The 16,478-nt window shown below is 40.7% G+C and overlaps 1 protein-coding gene and 1 long non-coding RNA gene across 3 annotated transcripts in view; one reads left to right on the top strand and one right to left on the bottom strand.

Annotated features, from left to right (window-relative positions):
* Positions 1 to 16,478, bottom strand: part of LOC144206651 (uncharacterized) — a 56,466-nt gene that overhangs the window by 21,588 nt on the left and 18,400 nt on the right. For both annotated transcript variants that reach the window (XM_077731735.1, XM_077731726.1), the window contains exons 3-7: positions 13,531 to 13,914; positions 13,003 to 13,267; positions 9,495 to 12,919; positions 8,530 to 9,396; positions 7,684 to 8,369 (exon numbers count right to left, since the gene is read on the bottom strand). In XM_077731735.1, the coding sequence (XP_077587861.1) occupies positions 7,684 to 8,369; positions 8,530 to 9,396; positions 9,495 to 12,919; positions 13,003 to 13,267; positions 13,531 to 13,914 (5,627 nt within the window). The remainder of the gene's footprint in view (positions 1 to 7,683; positions 8,370 to 8,529; positions 9,397 to 9,494; positions 12,920 to 13,002; positions 13,268 to 13,530; positions 13,915 to 16,478) is intronic.
* Positions 6,992 to 16,349, top strand: LOC144206663 (uncharacterized). Its single transcript, XR_013328410.1, has 4 exons — positions 6,992 to 7,575; positions 7,715 to 7,776; positions 9,757 to 9,893; positions 13,561 to 16,349. It is a non-coding gene; the product is annotated as an uncharacterized LOC144206663 (long non-coding RNA).

The following is a 16,478-nucleotide window of genomic DNA, read 5'->3' as shown; positions in this document are numbered from 1 at the left end:
AATACGCCGTGACGCGCGCAGGCCTTGCAAAATAGTAAAGAATCAGAGTCACAGAGAGAACAAAGCACATGGTTTGGGGAAATTGTTAGTGGAACCTTTGCAAACTATTCAAAGGAATTTAGAAGTAAAAAAAAGCTGTAAACAAAGGAAAAAAGCTACTTAGGCGAATAAATAAGCTTAGAAAACAAGTATTTAAGAGATAATAAATTGAGACGGGGCGTCCCTAGAACAAAAGAAGAGATGCGAGCGGGGGTAGAAGAAAGGATGAGCACATGGCAGGGAGAAGATGGCCGACCAAAGGATGAGCACATGGCAGGGAGAAGATGGCCGACCAAAAAAGAGCCGCTAAAACAAAGAAGAGCGTAGCAAATGGTCATTCTCCAGCAGTTCACACTCCCCCGACGCAACGAGACGGAGGATGGGCCAACTCAACCAACTCCGACGCAAAGAAAGGGGGGTGGCCTCCTCAATAGATTGCACAATGCTCTCAAAGCACCCCACAGTGGGGCCATAGGGAGAGAGCCCCCACCAGCCCAGGCCCCCACCCCCTGCACAAACAGCGAGGGGTGGGGGACTGAGAGAGACAGGTAGAGAGAGAAAGTTAACTGAGAGAAAGATAGAGACAGAGAGATGTAGAGAGAGAGAGAGAGAAACAGAGATGTAAAGAGAGACAGAGATGTAGAGAGAGACAGAGATGTAGAGAGAGAGAGAGACAGATAGTTGATAATGTTATGATATATTAGTCACAAATTATGGGTCCTTTATTAAACACTGAAATTTATATAAGGAAATTCTTAGTGAAAGGTTATTTTTCCTCAATTTTAATTATGGTAATAGTGAGCCCAGAAAATGGCTCTTATTTTAAATATAACCGCCTTCTTGGAGCGGATAGGAATTCAATAGGGATTCCGCTAGTGCAATTTAGCTATCCTCATAGCTAATTTAGCAATATGAGAGTGATTTGTGATTCAGATTTAAGTATTAAGAATCATCCAAATTATTAAATGAAGACAATGCAGAAATGGCATTGATCCAAATTATTAGGTAAAGTTTAGATAAAAGTTGAGATAAAATAATTAATTTAGGATAAGCATGATTTCTATAGGATGGAATAAGATGAATCATGTTTAGTGCACGAAATATAATTCATTGTTTTTCCATCACTAGATGAAATATGCTTTAGTGTGAGTCATATTAATGACTATTAACCTAGTTCTTTTGAGAATGACTAGTGCTGATAGGACAGCAAAAGGTGGTTAGCTGCCAATAAGCCCTTTTCAGGGATGGCGCTCTCCACTAGTGATAAAAAATGCAGACCACTGATGTCTGATTATGAATGAGTGTGAGCGTGAATGGTTGTTTGTCTTTTTGTGTTTTTGATTGGCCAACCACCAAGATATAATTGATCATTTAGATATCAAGGTGGAAAAGGATTTAGCAAATTGGAATCAATTTCTGAAACTGCCAATAAGCCCTTTTCAGGGATGGCAGCGAAGGATTGGAAATTTGAAATCAATTTCTGAAATCGCCAATAAGCCTTTTTGGATGGCGATGAAAAATCAAGGAAAATTGTTTAGTCCAAAGAAATTTTTTGATGATAATGCATTGGATTGGAGGAACAAATCTGCAATGCAAAATTTTGAGCACTGAGAAAAACAAAAACAGTGCATCATATGAAATTCCAAAGTACCATTGATTTATAGGGATAATGGCATCCAAATTGTGTTAACAGATTAATTGACTGAATTGACAAAATGTTCCATATTTCGTTACCATACCAAACGCCATTATTCACTACACGATTGGAGCTGAAGGATGACTCTAATCTGGCTATCTGTATAAAAGAAAAACTTTAAAGAAACGCACTAATTTTGAGTTAGCAGAAGAAGACTGTGTTTTTCAACAGGAAACATGGAGAAGACGCACGAGCAACCCAAAATGAGAACGTCCGTACAACTCTTGCTGACCAAACAGCAGACATGAAAATAGCGGAGGATGCAGATCCATCTTTGCACTGTAAGGAGGTTCTCTCAGTTGAAACGTTTGAGGAGACAGGTAAGATAAGCTTATTGACGTGATCAGATGTAATGGAAAGCATCCAATATTGATTGGAAAGATTATTGCTCGAGGAGCAATGCCATAAACCATAAGGAACTTTTTATATTGGTTTTGTTGTCTCCATAAAAAGTGAAAGCGTTTCAATTGAGAACAAACCTTCTTACAGATTTTTAAAGTAAACGATTAAGAGAGAAAAGAGAGTTTCCAATGGATAGATATGTAACAAAATTTTAATTTTATGCCGGACTATTGGAAAATGTTGATTAAGAAAGTTTTATAGATGATTGGCAAACTCCAAAGACAATGGAATGTTACATTTGATAAAAAAGACTACTAGTTTGGGATATTTTAGAATTTTCAAACAGCTGAGATAAATGTGCAACGCAATACACATTGTTAATTGAATTGGGACTTGATTAGTATGCAATTCATAAGTAATGAGTTTTAATGGCTCTAAAAGACAATTATGCTAGAAAATATTAACCCTAATAAACAAGGGGTGGTTACATTTTAGTAGGTTCAATTCTTTTCAGAATTATAAATGTATACATTTGTTTCTGGATATTAATTGATGTCAATGTAACTGTTACAGAGAGCGGGAAAGCTGTTTTCCGGAGGAGAAGGCAGCCTGGTTTGCTCTATGTATTCTTCATATTTTTAGCATGATTAGTTAATTTGTGTAATTGCAGGAAAGGAAAAATCAAATATAGTTTTTGATCTTAACAAGGAAGCAGCAATCACAATAGAATAACAGCTAGTATATCTACTTTTGAATGATAAGACATTTAGATTTTCGCAAACAAAGTGATTGAATAAGTAAGATTGTTGTGATTTTTGTTCATTTGAGAATTAAGCCCAACCAAGTGGCCGTATGCAGGTGTTGAGCACGCGCTAAAGACGACAGCAGCTAAAGCAGCAGCGCAAACACTTACTGCACAGTATTCACAACAACAAAAACTGAGTCGAAAACAGTATTAATTAATATGCAAAACATTGCATCACAGAAGGTAGAGATGCATCTATACAGAAAGAACACAGAACAGTCTGCAGAAAACCTGTACACAGCTAAAGGCCTAGCGTGCCTCCCAAAAATTATTCCAAAATTGAGCCATGGATTGAACCATGTCTCAACAGGGGGGATGATGGACATGGTACAGTGTGTGTTCCATGTCCCAGAGGTCTAAATACCTACTTTTAATTTTTTGGTGTTTGATTTGTTGCAGTCATGGTGTGCAAGGTAACCTCAGGCCCAAACGAGGACAACGTCCAAAGAGTGTGGGACTGGTAGAGCAAACAAATGTTCATGGAAGACCATTTCAACACCCTCTATGGGAAGGTGAAACATGACAAAAGGCTAAGGGAAAGGCAGACCTAATCACAGAATGGATGGTAACATGTATGGAGAAACTTGTCCAAAGAACAGGCAAGCTGCCGTGATTCCCTTTTGTCTACTTTGCAGGAGGTGATGAAGCCAGGTGACTGGATGCTGATCCGAGTCATAAATAGGAAGTCCTGGTTCTCTCCACGATGGGAAGACCCATTCGTGGCCCAACTCACCAACCTCCACTGCTGCAAAGATTGCTGAGAGGTATACGTAGATTCACCAATCTCAGGTCAAGGTGGTTCGAGACACAGGTGACTCTGAGTAGACTGGAAGTTGGACGGTATCAAAACCCTTGTCCGTAAAAAACTCATCAGTCTACTCACCTGCCACGAGCACCCCTCACTTAACCTTGAGTTTCCATAGACTTTGCACCTCTACACATAGGCCACAGTGAAAGCTGTTGCCACCTACATCACAGTGACTGCACTGTCAGTGACTGCCTGGGCGTGTCTGAACGCCCCGCCCACTGAGACTCGAGTGGGAAAACAAGATGGTGACATACTCCTATCACAGAGGAGAGTGAATTGGTATGAAAAGAACAATCTGGAGAACTACTATGAAGAAGATGTGTGGTATCCTGACATCCTGAATTCACTGGGTCTAGACGTCGCGCTTAAATCTGCAGTGAGGCAGATGAGATGCATTCCTTTTAAGGGTAATGAACATAACAGTAAGCGATAAGAGACCAAAATCAGTGCAATTCAAACCACATGATTCAATCTGGGGTGGTGGTGTTCCGTCGTGACTACGAGTAGTCCAACCCCCCCAGAAAATCATACTGTCGCAACTTTGCCAAATCCGAGTGGGTAAAGTTATGTAAAGACATTGAACTGTTACACGAGTGTGGATTAACCAAACTGATCCTGGCCCTACAGGGTATAGCCGATGATTTAAAAACCCTAAGGGAAATGGAGTTGCAGGAGGATGGAGCCAATGATGGAGATGTGTGTGCCATGATGGGAGAACACTGCTGCACCTTCATCCCAGATGAAACCAATACATGACTCGGGCTATAGCTGAAATGAAAGCCTTGGCCAACACGGGTCGTGGTTTTCAATTGTGTTTAAATTTGCAACTCCCTCACTTGCGATTTTGTTACGGTTCTGTATTTTCTATGTATGAAAGTTATGAGTCGAAATACTATCTAGCACATGCTGGTAGCTTACAATGACATACAGTATAACCGCGTGGCAAATCATAATGGAGATTCTTCCACTCTTTCAAAGTGTGACGAGTCTCGGTATGTCGAGTGCTTCCGGTTATTGTACTTGTTTTGACTTAAAAACTGTGTCCGCTCATAAAGAGGGACGCAGACGGATTTTTCTCGGATAACCCTAAAATTACCTCAAGTTTTTGCCTCTGCCTTGACAAGTGATTTTATTGTTTTCCATACCCCTTGATAAATAATGCTGATGATATTTGTATTCTAGAATCTGGATAGGAGGGATATAAATTTATGTATTTCATGAAAATTCTTTCAAAGTAACTATAGGGGGGAAATGTGAAGTATAGAATGTATTCTTTACTACTTTTATGCTGTATAGTCACTTGGATAGAATTTTGCAGAGACTAGTGGTAAGTTTCCTTCATAACACCTATGAGTTAGGGGCAAGTCATTTACTAAGACACGCCCATTTCTCTGTGTCACTTCGTCCCGCCTTAAGTTTGTACCTAGGTCACATGACCCTTTGTTAATAAAAGGGGCTACTCTGTTGGAGGTCGGTAGGGGATTGGAACTGGTCAGGCAAGGAGACGGACTCATCTCCAAGCGCTGGCACCTCCCGACCCCTCCCTCAGCTGATGTCTTTGAAAATCTCATCAAGCCGACTCTGCGTGTGCTACCTCTGATCCGAATTATTGAATGTATATGGTTCTAAACCTGACAGCCGGCGGCCACGGTAGCTTTGTCCACTCTTGTTCGTTTTGTGTTTTGCGGCTTTTATGTTTTAATGATTTGATGATTCCATTTACTTTGATTTGCTTTGTACTTTGTGCTTTTGCTTTGCTGTCTATTCTGTCTAATCACCCTCTTGCTACTGCCACAATGTAATTTCCCGAATACGGGATGAATAAAGTTATCCAATCCAATCCAATCCAATCCAATATCTTGCTACTGCGACAACGACATTTCCCGAATACGGGATGAATAAAGTTATTAAATCCAATCAAGGCTGATATTTAAATGATCAACTGCAAGACGTTTGATCAGCCTCAACAACTTTTGGGATGTGCTGACATGGTAGGCACCACAAACACATGTATCAAGGGTGCTTGTGTCCTGCCAGTCCGAGCACGTTATGTTTAAGAATACGGTAAGTTGATGGCGCCCTCAGTGAGCAAGTCGACCAGAAGCTCTGGTTGTCGTGCCGAGATCTCACCCTCAGATCTAGGAAGCTGCCCTCTAACTTCTTTGGGCCATATGAGATTGAACGAGTGATAAACCCATTCGCTGTGCCCCTCAAACTTCAAGCAGCCTTCCGCACCCATCCCTCCTCCCGCAATCCTATTGGATGGACCACCGTTTACTTGCCCGAACCCAGGGATGTCTCCCTCCTCCACCAGGATAAAGAGACTCACAACCACCCCTCCATGCCTGCTCCCATTACCACTCACACATCTGTACCACCGCCACTGTCGTTGGTGTGCCCCTGGTCAGGAACTCAGCAGAAAACCCATTGATCTCAAGGCCGAGAATCGGAGAGAGCGACAGCCAACCGACAACAAAGCTACGGCGACCATTGAATAATGGGCGGGACAACAACAGGAGACAATCTCATGACGATGTGGGGCGAAAAAGATGGACACCCACCACTGCAAACAACATTCCAGATGATAAAGAGGCTGCAAGAGCCATGCCAGCAGAAAGTGACACCACCTGAAAAAGAACACTGAAAAAATGCAACCCAGTGCTCATAGAGACATTAAAAGAAGAAGTTGTGGGGAGAAAGACAGCGCCCGTGATGCTCTTACGAGCAGCATCTTGCATCCGTTTTATGCTTATATATCAAAACTTGTCTTCAATCTCAAGATAAATATTTGCTCAAAATTGTACTTGTATTTCAAATTGCTCTTATGTCAAGGTGTTACTGTAATTTGATTTCAACTGAATTTGCCCAAATCTACATGTTGTAATAGATAAAGAGGAAATGACTAAAATATGCCCTAAAATAAATGTAACCCAAATCTTAAAAGGCAAAAAAGTAATAAAAACTCCTGCAACAAACAAAGATAGACATCCACTTCAATAAAACTGGGAATACTAGCTGTGAATGCAAATATTTCAGTACCACTAACGGTGCCATACATCCTAATCCATTTGGACTGGGAGGGGTTGACAAATTAGTAAACAAGCAACACCAAAATGCCACAAAATGTATAGGAAGTGACTGAAAATTATGCGGAAGCGCAGGAAGTGACCTATGGGAGGTTCAACAAAGCATTCTCACCCACATACTCCGAAAATTGCATTTTCGAGTTTCATTTGATTTTCAGGAACAAAATATGTCTTGCATTTTGTGAAATGAACTGAGGTGTTACATGACTTTTATAACTGAAGTGAACTTTGATGATTATTTCTGTTAATGTCGGCTGCATGCTTAGTATTGGGGTAGACCTGCCAACTGGCTTAATAATTGTTTGTTCATGTTGAGCCAATGTGGCCAAACTGGTTTTACAAGTGTTTGTTAAGACAGTGGAATGTAAGATAGCTAACTAGCTTGCAATTGCAATGGTTGCAATTGTTTCCTTGTATTGTGGAATATGGCCAACTCGCTTTGGATGCGTAATATAAGATAGGCGGCAGCAGTTTGTGTGAGCTATAAAAATATTGTGTTAAGCATACAACTTAAACCTGCTAATGTCTAACCATATTATCCCAAAGTTTTGTTTACATAAACTCTGTCATGCATCACTGTTTTAGAAACATTAACCTGAGTTCCTATATAAAGACTGACCTAGTGTTCAGTCAGAGAGAATTGCGAGGAAGGCAGGCTGTGAGAGGTTCACAGCTGTCGGAGCATTCTCCAACCATCCTGCAGTCTGGTAATAAACCTATTTCCTATTTAAATTGATCTCACTCGTTCTTAACCTGCTCCTGAAGTTGTATTTTCAGACCTATCACTTAGCAAGTCAAGGTAAATTCAACAAGTTTTTTTCTCCACCAAAAAATAACGTCATAAATGCAGTGTAACTCTACGGGAAGTAGTTTTCATTGTCTGAGTGTTAAGTCTATGTATCCTGACCTTTTGTGTGACGACTTGTCTTTTTCCTGAGATTCTTGGGCCCCACCATTCTCCTGCATCTCATCTTCACCATCAGCTCTTCCTGAAACATTGGCGAGTCTGCTTTCTTCCTGAAGTGTCGATTTTACGTTATTTGTAATGTACTCTGTAACTTTACTCTCTTCCTCCTTTCCATCTGCTCTGTGACAACTTCTTCCAGCAATCACTCCTTCATTTACCTTCTCATTCTGCGACTTCTCTTTATCATAATTATTAGCAACAATCTCCTCCCTTGTTTTGGCATCATCTTTAGAGTCCTGTCTTTCACGTATAATTGCCATCTTTAAAGCGGTCTTAAAATCTTCACTTGATTCTTCCTCCTCCTCCTCTTCTTCCTGCACAACTTCCAAACTCCTCACCTCCTCTAAGACAACATTTTCATACTCGCTGCACCTATCTGTAGGCACAACTCTCAGAACATTTTCTGGTGTTTTTTTGAGTTGAAGTATCTTGAGGAGATCAAACTCCATCATTACTGGAGCTTCAGCTGCCACCGGGTTCATTATGAGAGGCTGTGCTGTAATTTTCTTGCGTGTACAAGCATCACAAGGGCAGTAATCTTCGTTACTTTGTTGGTCACTAAGCTTGGGTATCATCTCCCCATCACTAAAGGAGTCAGCAGTTTTGACTGACTGATTCTTCATTATCTGAAAAAGAAAATATGATATTATCAACCTTGTCTGTACCAGATATGTGTTAGTTTGCCAGTAAATGAGACTACAAACATAATGCCAACTACAACTCAACCTATTGTTTGGTCTGATACAAAAGCTTCATATAAATAATGCTGATTTTTAATGGTTTTACCTTCAGCATTCGTCGGCGCTTCTCTGTCATGGTAAATTCTCTGGACAGATTTACCTCCTTTGGAGGTCGTGGGCACCTGTCTATTCGACCAGATCGATTCTGAATTTCACTCATTTCATGCCTAATACTGCTTTGGGTTCTGCTGCTCATCTCATCTTTCAGCTCTATTATCATCGTGTCCAAAATGAAGCTGTCACCAAGGTCCCAATGGACTTTGAACTCTGTCATGGCATCGATGTAATGATTCATAAATTCCTTCTCCAACTTCTTTAGAAGGTCCAAGATCCAGACTTGCTCAGCATCTAGGGGCAGTTTATTTGACATTTCCAGTTGTAACTGTCTTGGTTGTGGTGTTGAGCTAGTGTTAGAGCTTTTGTCAGATGCTGTAAAGTTGACATTTTTTGGACTTTCCAGATTTGAAATAACTTGCCTTTGATCTTCACTGAGCAAAGTTTGTTCTTCTAAACCTACCTCAGCTTTAAATTCCAAGGTTTGTGGTATTGTTCTTTCCTTTAAAACATTCCCCACAACCTCATGCTCATGCAAAGACTCTTTAGTGAGTGCTTCATCTGCTTCTTGATTGTCATGTTCCTTCCCTGAGCTACCAGAGCCACTGCTCATGCCAACCCCTGAGGAGGACCTTGGTGGTGTCCCTAGATCTTTGCCGATACTCCTGTTCTCAATGTTCCTAGGTTCTGTGAGGCAAAGGGATTGAGGAATGGCTGTAACATCACCAAAATGACAGTTATTGTTCTCATGTTGCTTGCAACTTTGACATCCCAAGGGCTCAATGAGTTGGAGCTGGGCCAGACAGTGCAGGAGGCCCCTGGCTGATGTGGTTAGTCTCCGGCCATAAACTGGAGATACCTGGGGAGCACATGATCTGAGAATTTAGATTATTTCTCGTACAGACACAACCATCCACAACACACTCACAACATTTGAGCATATTTAGCTTCCTCTACCTCAGGCAGGCTTCTACATCGTCCCAGTGAGGAGCTGAGAAGAATCTTCATCACTGCAGCTGCGGAGTGCCAATCTTTTGATACATTTCTACACAATGGGGAGTTGATCTGGGAGGATGATTTTGCTAATCCAACACCTTTAGCAAGATCTGTACTGTTTCCTTCATCTGTTGCTGTGCATCCTTCTTTCTTGTCACCTTCAGCTTTCTCCATATTGTCTAACCTATCCTCTTCAATATGTTGTTCCTTTGTTTTTTCACAGACATCATTAACCAGCACTTTCTTGCCATCCTCAATGAACTCATAAGGAGCGATCATAACACTGCTAACAGGAATGCTTCGCAACCAATCACTTACTACTTCACAAGGGGATGCGTTGGGTAGACAAGCAGGGGTCACGTAAGTTGTTTCTCGCTGATCTCTTAGACTTCCTTTTATTTTGCTTTTCTCCCTATGCTGTTTGTTGCTATCTTTAATAGCCTTGCTCGACTCCTGATAAGATTGATGTCCATCTTTCATGACTTTGAGTTTAGCGGTAGACATGGCACTTCCACCACATGTCTCTTTACTGCAGAGTCTAATGTTTGCTTGTCCTAAGGTCTTGAACAAAATTTCATTTTTTGCAAAACTGGATGTTTTCACAGATTGGACATTGCCACTGCCAGTCACTTCAACAGTGCCTTCCTTATTTAGCTTCAAATCATTTACTTTTGTATCAACTGCCAAATGACAAGGTGCCTTGATGCTTATTGCTGTACTTGCAGAATTTTTAGAGCCGTCTTCTTCAGGATTAATATTGGTTACATTGACAATTTGCTGATTGAACTTAGAATTTTTAACAACCAATGACAGTGACGATGACATTCTCTCGCCATTGTCACTTTTACTGTCTTTGCTTGAGATTGGACTGCCACAAGAATTGTCAACTTGTGGGTCCTCCACATTAGAGCTTAGTTCTTCAATATTAGAGACTTTGGACTTATCAGATAACATTAACTGGGCATTCAGAGTTTTTGATCTCACTCTGTCCTTGTTGTGATTGTTAGTGTGAAATGACATGAAAGATGTGCCTCTTTCTGCATCATACATTTGCTGGCTATTAGGCAACCCAAGTTCTATAGAGCCACATGAGTTTATAAGCAGTTTCTTTTTACATCTTGAAATGTCCACTTCATGTAGTTCCATTTCATCATTTTCTTCCTTTGCTTGGTTTTCTTTCCCCGACCCCTTCCTCTTCCCCTCTGCTGTTGTAGATGCTACAACCGAGCATTTACAACTTCCAGATTTGGAAGTTACTGAATGAGCTGATAGTGCAGTCTGTCCTCTTACCTCATAAGAATTCCTCGGTGATTCACCGCTTACTTTCTTCAGATATGACTGGGATGAGCATATTCTCTTGTGCAAACGACTCGTTGCCCTTTCTTTAGCTACCTTACAGTTGTTATCATCTTCTATTTGTGTTTTTTCCTGACTAATATCTGATTTTTCTTGCTTTTCAATCAGTTTTACCACCAGTGTCTCATCTTTTGCACTTTGGCTGTCTGTGCTCTTCTGGCAAAATAGTTCTGACTTTGCTGATATATACGATTTTGATGATTTTGTTGAGGGAACACTAATAGGTCTCTTCTTTTTGCTAAACTTTATATAATCATTAGATTTTGCAAAAAGACAATTTAGAAATCTACTGCTTGTGTCCTCCAGGACTGTCTTTTCAACTGAAGACTTTGATGAAGAGCGTTTTGTTTTTATATGGTGACAGATTACTCCATCTACCACTTTACATCTTTCAACTGTTCCAGTGAAATTCGAATTGAGAGACTTAATGGACTCACCCGACATTGTAGCCTTCAAGCTGCTTTTCATGTTTTTTTCAGTTGTGGCATTATTGGAGGAACATTTCTTGGACATTTCAGACAGTCTTTCTAGATCCCTTTCTGTTGACTCAGGACTGGATCTTCTGGAAATGGCACTGGACATCGTTTCCAGTACATTACCTACAGATGATCTATGTTCCGTGAGGTTTGTTTGAATGGATTGTGTGGAAAAAATATCATTTTTTGCAAAGTAAAATGCTATATCTTCGGTTTTAAAATGTGAAGTTGGGTTCAAAGCGGCTTGAAGAATATGGCATGATCTCTTTGAAGACCTCTTGAAGCTTTCGTTATTAGTGGTGGCTATCCATTGGTAGCCACCACAATTAAGACAAACACTTGACATTCCAGATGGGTTGTAGTTGCCAGATGAAGCTTTAACAATGCCCTTTACTGATACATTCTCATTTGTTTGTTTCAAAATATTGGTGGAGCAGCAAGAGGTTCTATTTACACTGATGCTAAGATTTTGATCTGTTGCAGCTGTTTCACTTCCTGACCAACTTTCATTATTATCTTGGTCCTCTGGATTGTCGACTTCAGTCAAGTTGCTGATTGACTGATTGTCGTGTGCTTGATCATTTGAAGATAGCTCCCTTACATGGGAGCACTGTAAAACGCTCAGTGGCAAGTTGTTAAGATATCGGTCTTCTTTTAATGCCAGCTGTACATGCGAAGAATGCCTGATTCTGATGGATAGTGGGTGATTCACTTGTTCCATTGGCTCATCCATGACTGACCTCTCACAAGCAGAGCTCAGGTTGGCATTCAGTTTACCCACTTCACTGCAGCTGGAGCACCTGCTCATCTCACACACCTGGATGTTAGTGTCTTCATTCTGCCCTACAACTACTCCGTGGTCCATATGTTCCATCACACATGTTTCTTTTTTAACAAGTTGATTCTGGTCTGAATCGGAACCTCTTCCAAAGCTGGCGAATTTTGCGGGGCAATGCATTACTCTCATCGAATGACACGATGAGGATGAGGATGAGGAAGAGGAATGCGTGTGTCTAATTGTAGTGTGAGTGTGGCTTGCATATAGAGGTGAGATAGGGTGCTGCTCTTGATTGTGCATTGGGTTTTCCCAGACGTTGTACTCCTGCTCATACATCTGGCCGCCATAGAGGGACTGATTTACATCCAATGCATGATGGAGTGATTGATTGTCATTGTCTAAATAATCCCTGTTAAATGTTGCACAATGAGAGTGGTTTTCTAATTGCCCATTTTGTAAGTCAGTAAGGTAAGCATTGCTTGGTGGGTAGTAGTCACTTCTCAGAGAGGGTGTCTTTCCGATTTGCGTTGACCACTTTAATGTCTCATTATTGCGGGGGTAAAAACGCACCCTCATCTCCACGGAGAGACTCCCGTCCTTGTTGACCAGAACACGCTTTTCAATATCATCATTCATAATAGATGGTCTGTGTTGTGAGTGTGCTCCTATACCATTTCCAAAATACTTCTCCGAGGACAAAGAAAATCGAGTCGAGCGAGTTGATGAATCAGACCGAGGGTGGATGATGCTCTTTTTTGTTTCCAGACCAAAGTTAACTGAAAGCAAAGGGTTAAAATTTATGAGACCAATTTTATAAATTCATATGTCTGCACGTAAAAGTTAAAAATTTCTAGCCTACCAGTGTTTTTGCTCTCCTGCCCCTCACTGCACTCAATGGCTCTGGACTGAGCTCCATGAGGGGATGATTTGGCTTCTTGAATACTGGGGGATTGAGTCCCATTTCCCGGTGTCCCGGTATAAAACACAGGGGACTTGTTGCTTATATCAGGAAGTGTTCCATTTGAGCCCTTTCCCAGAATCTTTAACAGCATAGAATTTAAGGCCTCTCTTCCAGCACACACCAAAACTCCAGGGCAGACCATCAGACTTTGAACATTGTCAATCTAGACAGACATTTACATTGTTTAGTCATAAATTAAACAAGGTAAGTTAAAATCCCAAAACTGTTAACACCACTGCTAAACAAGGTTGTGTGTATATTGTTGTTCTTTCAGTATGAAAGATTGTACAAAACACATTTGAACTTACTCAGTTTATGGTAGATGATGAGTAATTATATATCTGAATAAATACATCCGTAGATGGGAATCTCTAATCTAATTAGTGAATACTAATCAAGAATTCTAATTTGAGATAAATTTCTCACCCTGCGTCCCTCTGTGGTATATATTTTTAGGACATGGAACCGCATCACGTCAGAAACCTCCTCAAGAAAGGACCTCATACTTTTAATTGACCTCTGGCTCAGTTCTATATGTTTTTGCATCCCAGGCTCAGTGTTTTTAACCAAAAGAATACGTCGATGCCTGTGAGCTAGATGATGAGATGCAAACATCGGCAAGGAATCTGCTTGTGGGGGAGAGGGGGAGTGATAGGGCCAAACCGTTTGGTGTTTATTAGCAAATTTCATGTTGACTGGTTTAGGCTGGCGCCCGTCAGAGCAGAGGCAACAGTCACCGTCTTGTTGCTCCAGATGTCTGATGATGCGTGTGGGAGTGGTTATTTTCCGCACACCAAATGGAAGTGACACCTACACACAAAAAATGAATGTGCAAATTAGCGTTGCACTGATAAATAGTAGCTCCCGACAGTGATTCAGTCACCCAGCTGTGTGATATCGGCCAATGCTTATACGGTACCCTTACCATGTTTTTTTTCCATGTAATTTAAATACACTAAGTATATTATATTGAATCAACATAGTAACAAAAATTGTTACAACAATAAAAAAAGATTGTCAGACTATATTGATAATTATCACGATAACTATCAAATGGAATGAATGATAATTTTAGTATTTTTGTTGGTCTGTTGTGCAATAAAGATAAGACAAATCCCTCTTTACGCTATGAGAAGTAAAGAATAAAACCTGCAGAAATGTTGACGTTCATTTTTTATAATTTGACTTCAAACCAAAAGATGCTGTGCAATATAAAATAAAATAATCAACCAAAGACATCACCCTTGACAACCCTTGACTATTTTCACCCTCGAAAAAAGAAACAAGTGAAATTTACGTATGGCCGTTAACAAAAAATAAAATAGATTTTTTTGATTAACTTAACCCAAGTTAAGACGATTTAGATTTTTGCAATATTTTCAAAAGATTTACATAAAATGATAAAACACCTTGATATCAAGTAAGAAAAATCTTTCAGGCTGTCCTCAAAATAGGACTATGGGTTAAGGCCATTTTCAATAAAGCTGCTCTTTGTGCAGGTATTTAAAATAATAATAATAAAAAAAAAGAAAACACCAGGGAAAATTTAATTGGATCTTTTTGTGGATAGGCTCTGTGTTGTCCTGCATCTAATAATCACTAATTTTGGCCACGTTATTGTCCTTTTGCGTTCATGCTTCGTGTTAGTCTTTACTGCTAAACCTGTCTGTTTAGAACCAAAAGAGAATTGTCGCGCTATTAAAAAAATCTCTTTTGAAAAATGGTTGTTTAACAAATGAATTGAGTTTACACACTTAGAGAAGGTGAAGAAATTAAATCGTCTATTGCAGGGGTGGCCAACCAGTCAGAGACCAAGAGCCACATTTTTTACTGTGTTACCGCAAAGAGCCACATACATACCTTTGCTCAGCCAGATTTATTGTAAATGTCACACACCAGCATAGTAATGACATAAATTGACTCCTACAGTACTAACAGCACAGGCCAGTCATTATCAACAATGAACATTGTGTACACTGTCTCACACAGACAAACTCTCAGTTCAACCAAGTCCACAAACAAAAATATAGTAATTTACAATAGCGTTTTTCTTGTACTATGCATGTTACTTAGTGGGACTTCTGGCATAAAATCAGAGCCTATTTTTGCGCAACATTCGCTCCTTGTGAGCTGTCATTTATTATAACTGTTTTTTACTAGCGCGCCCACCACGTGGGTGTACACCTCGCTCTCCTATTGGCTGCTCCCGGCTGAGCACTCTCGCCATTGGTCTGCCTCGCAGGGGGTGTGGCTTTTTCAGCTGACGCTCGATCTTTGGGATACTTTTTGTGTGCGCGACGCCGTTCATTGTCGCTTCTGGTTCACGGGAGCTCTCCCCCTCTGTTAAAAACGTTTACTCAAATGACCTTGCTCCTACTGGGAAACTTTGAGGTATTTTCATCCCAAGCACATGCGCATTGGACGAAAATACCGTATTGAACTCAAGCGAAGTGCACACGCAAATAAAAATAAAACTCAAATACAAAGTTTGATAAGGACGTAAGAGCCGCATGAAACCGGGCAAAGAGCCGCATCCGGCTCGGGAGCCGCGGGTTGGCCACCCCTGATCTACAGGTACATGGAGCTGTGGCTCCACCCCTGTGACAAAGCCCTGCCCAGGCAGGGCAGCTGTGACTACTTCCCCATCATCCCTCCTCCAAACAAGATTCCCTTCCTGTCTTTATTTAAACCCTTTTATTTGTCATTTCACACTTGATGATGTCTTTACTCTTGCTTAATTCTTGCTTGCTTTTTGGCTTGCTTGATTCTTGCTTGCTTTTTGGCTTGCTTGATTCTTGACTTTGACTCCCTTGGCTGCCTGTGATTAAAAGGCTGAGGTGGTGGAGTCCTTTCTTTCTTTAGAAAGCACATTGTTTGGTGCTAAGTAAAGTTTGATTGCCCCAGCTTCACCTACTATTGTGAGTACGTTACTCCTTGTTATATTTTGTATTTATCTTGGCAAAGTTAATGATTTTGAGTTGCATAGGGGGACTTGAGATAAGTTTAGACACCCCGAGGTATACATATAGTTTCTTGGATTGAGACACAGTTATTCCCCTGTCTAGACTTTGACTTACCTCAGTTCTGACAGTGGCACCCTTCAGCCTTATTTCCTGTATTTTGTGGGTGTTCATTTGAACACCTGCCTGGGAGGGTGGTTTTCACCATGTTTATTTGAGGGTGCCACTTTAGTATCTTTTGCTTCCCCTATGTTATCCCGTAGTCCAGGTTTTGGGTGGACTTTGTTGTAAATAAAATATCACTGAAGGCTACTTGCATTGTTTGTCTGACTCATCCTTGACCGAAGCCTTCTGCTGTGGTAGTTGCGACTCCCTGGTATATCTTACCCCAGGGGGAGTAGTAACAATACTGAA

This window comes from Stigmatopora nigra, chromosome 1 (assembly GCF_051989575.1).
Source record: "Stigmatopora nigra isolate UIUO_SnigA chromosome 1, RoL_Snig_1.1, whole genome shotgun sequence".
Lineage (NCBI taxonomy): Eukaryota > Metazoa > Chordata > Actinopteri > Syngnathiformes > Syngnathidae > Stigmatopora > Stigmatopora nigra.
This window is presented reverse-complemented; position numbering and strand designations above follow the sequence as displayed.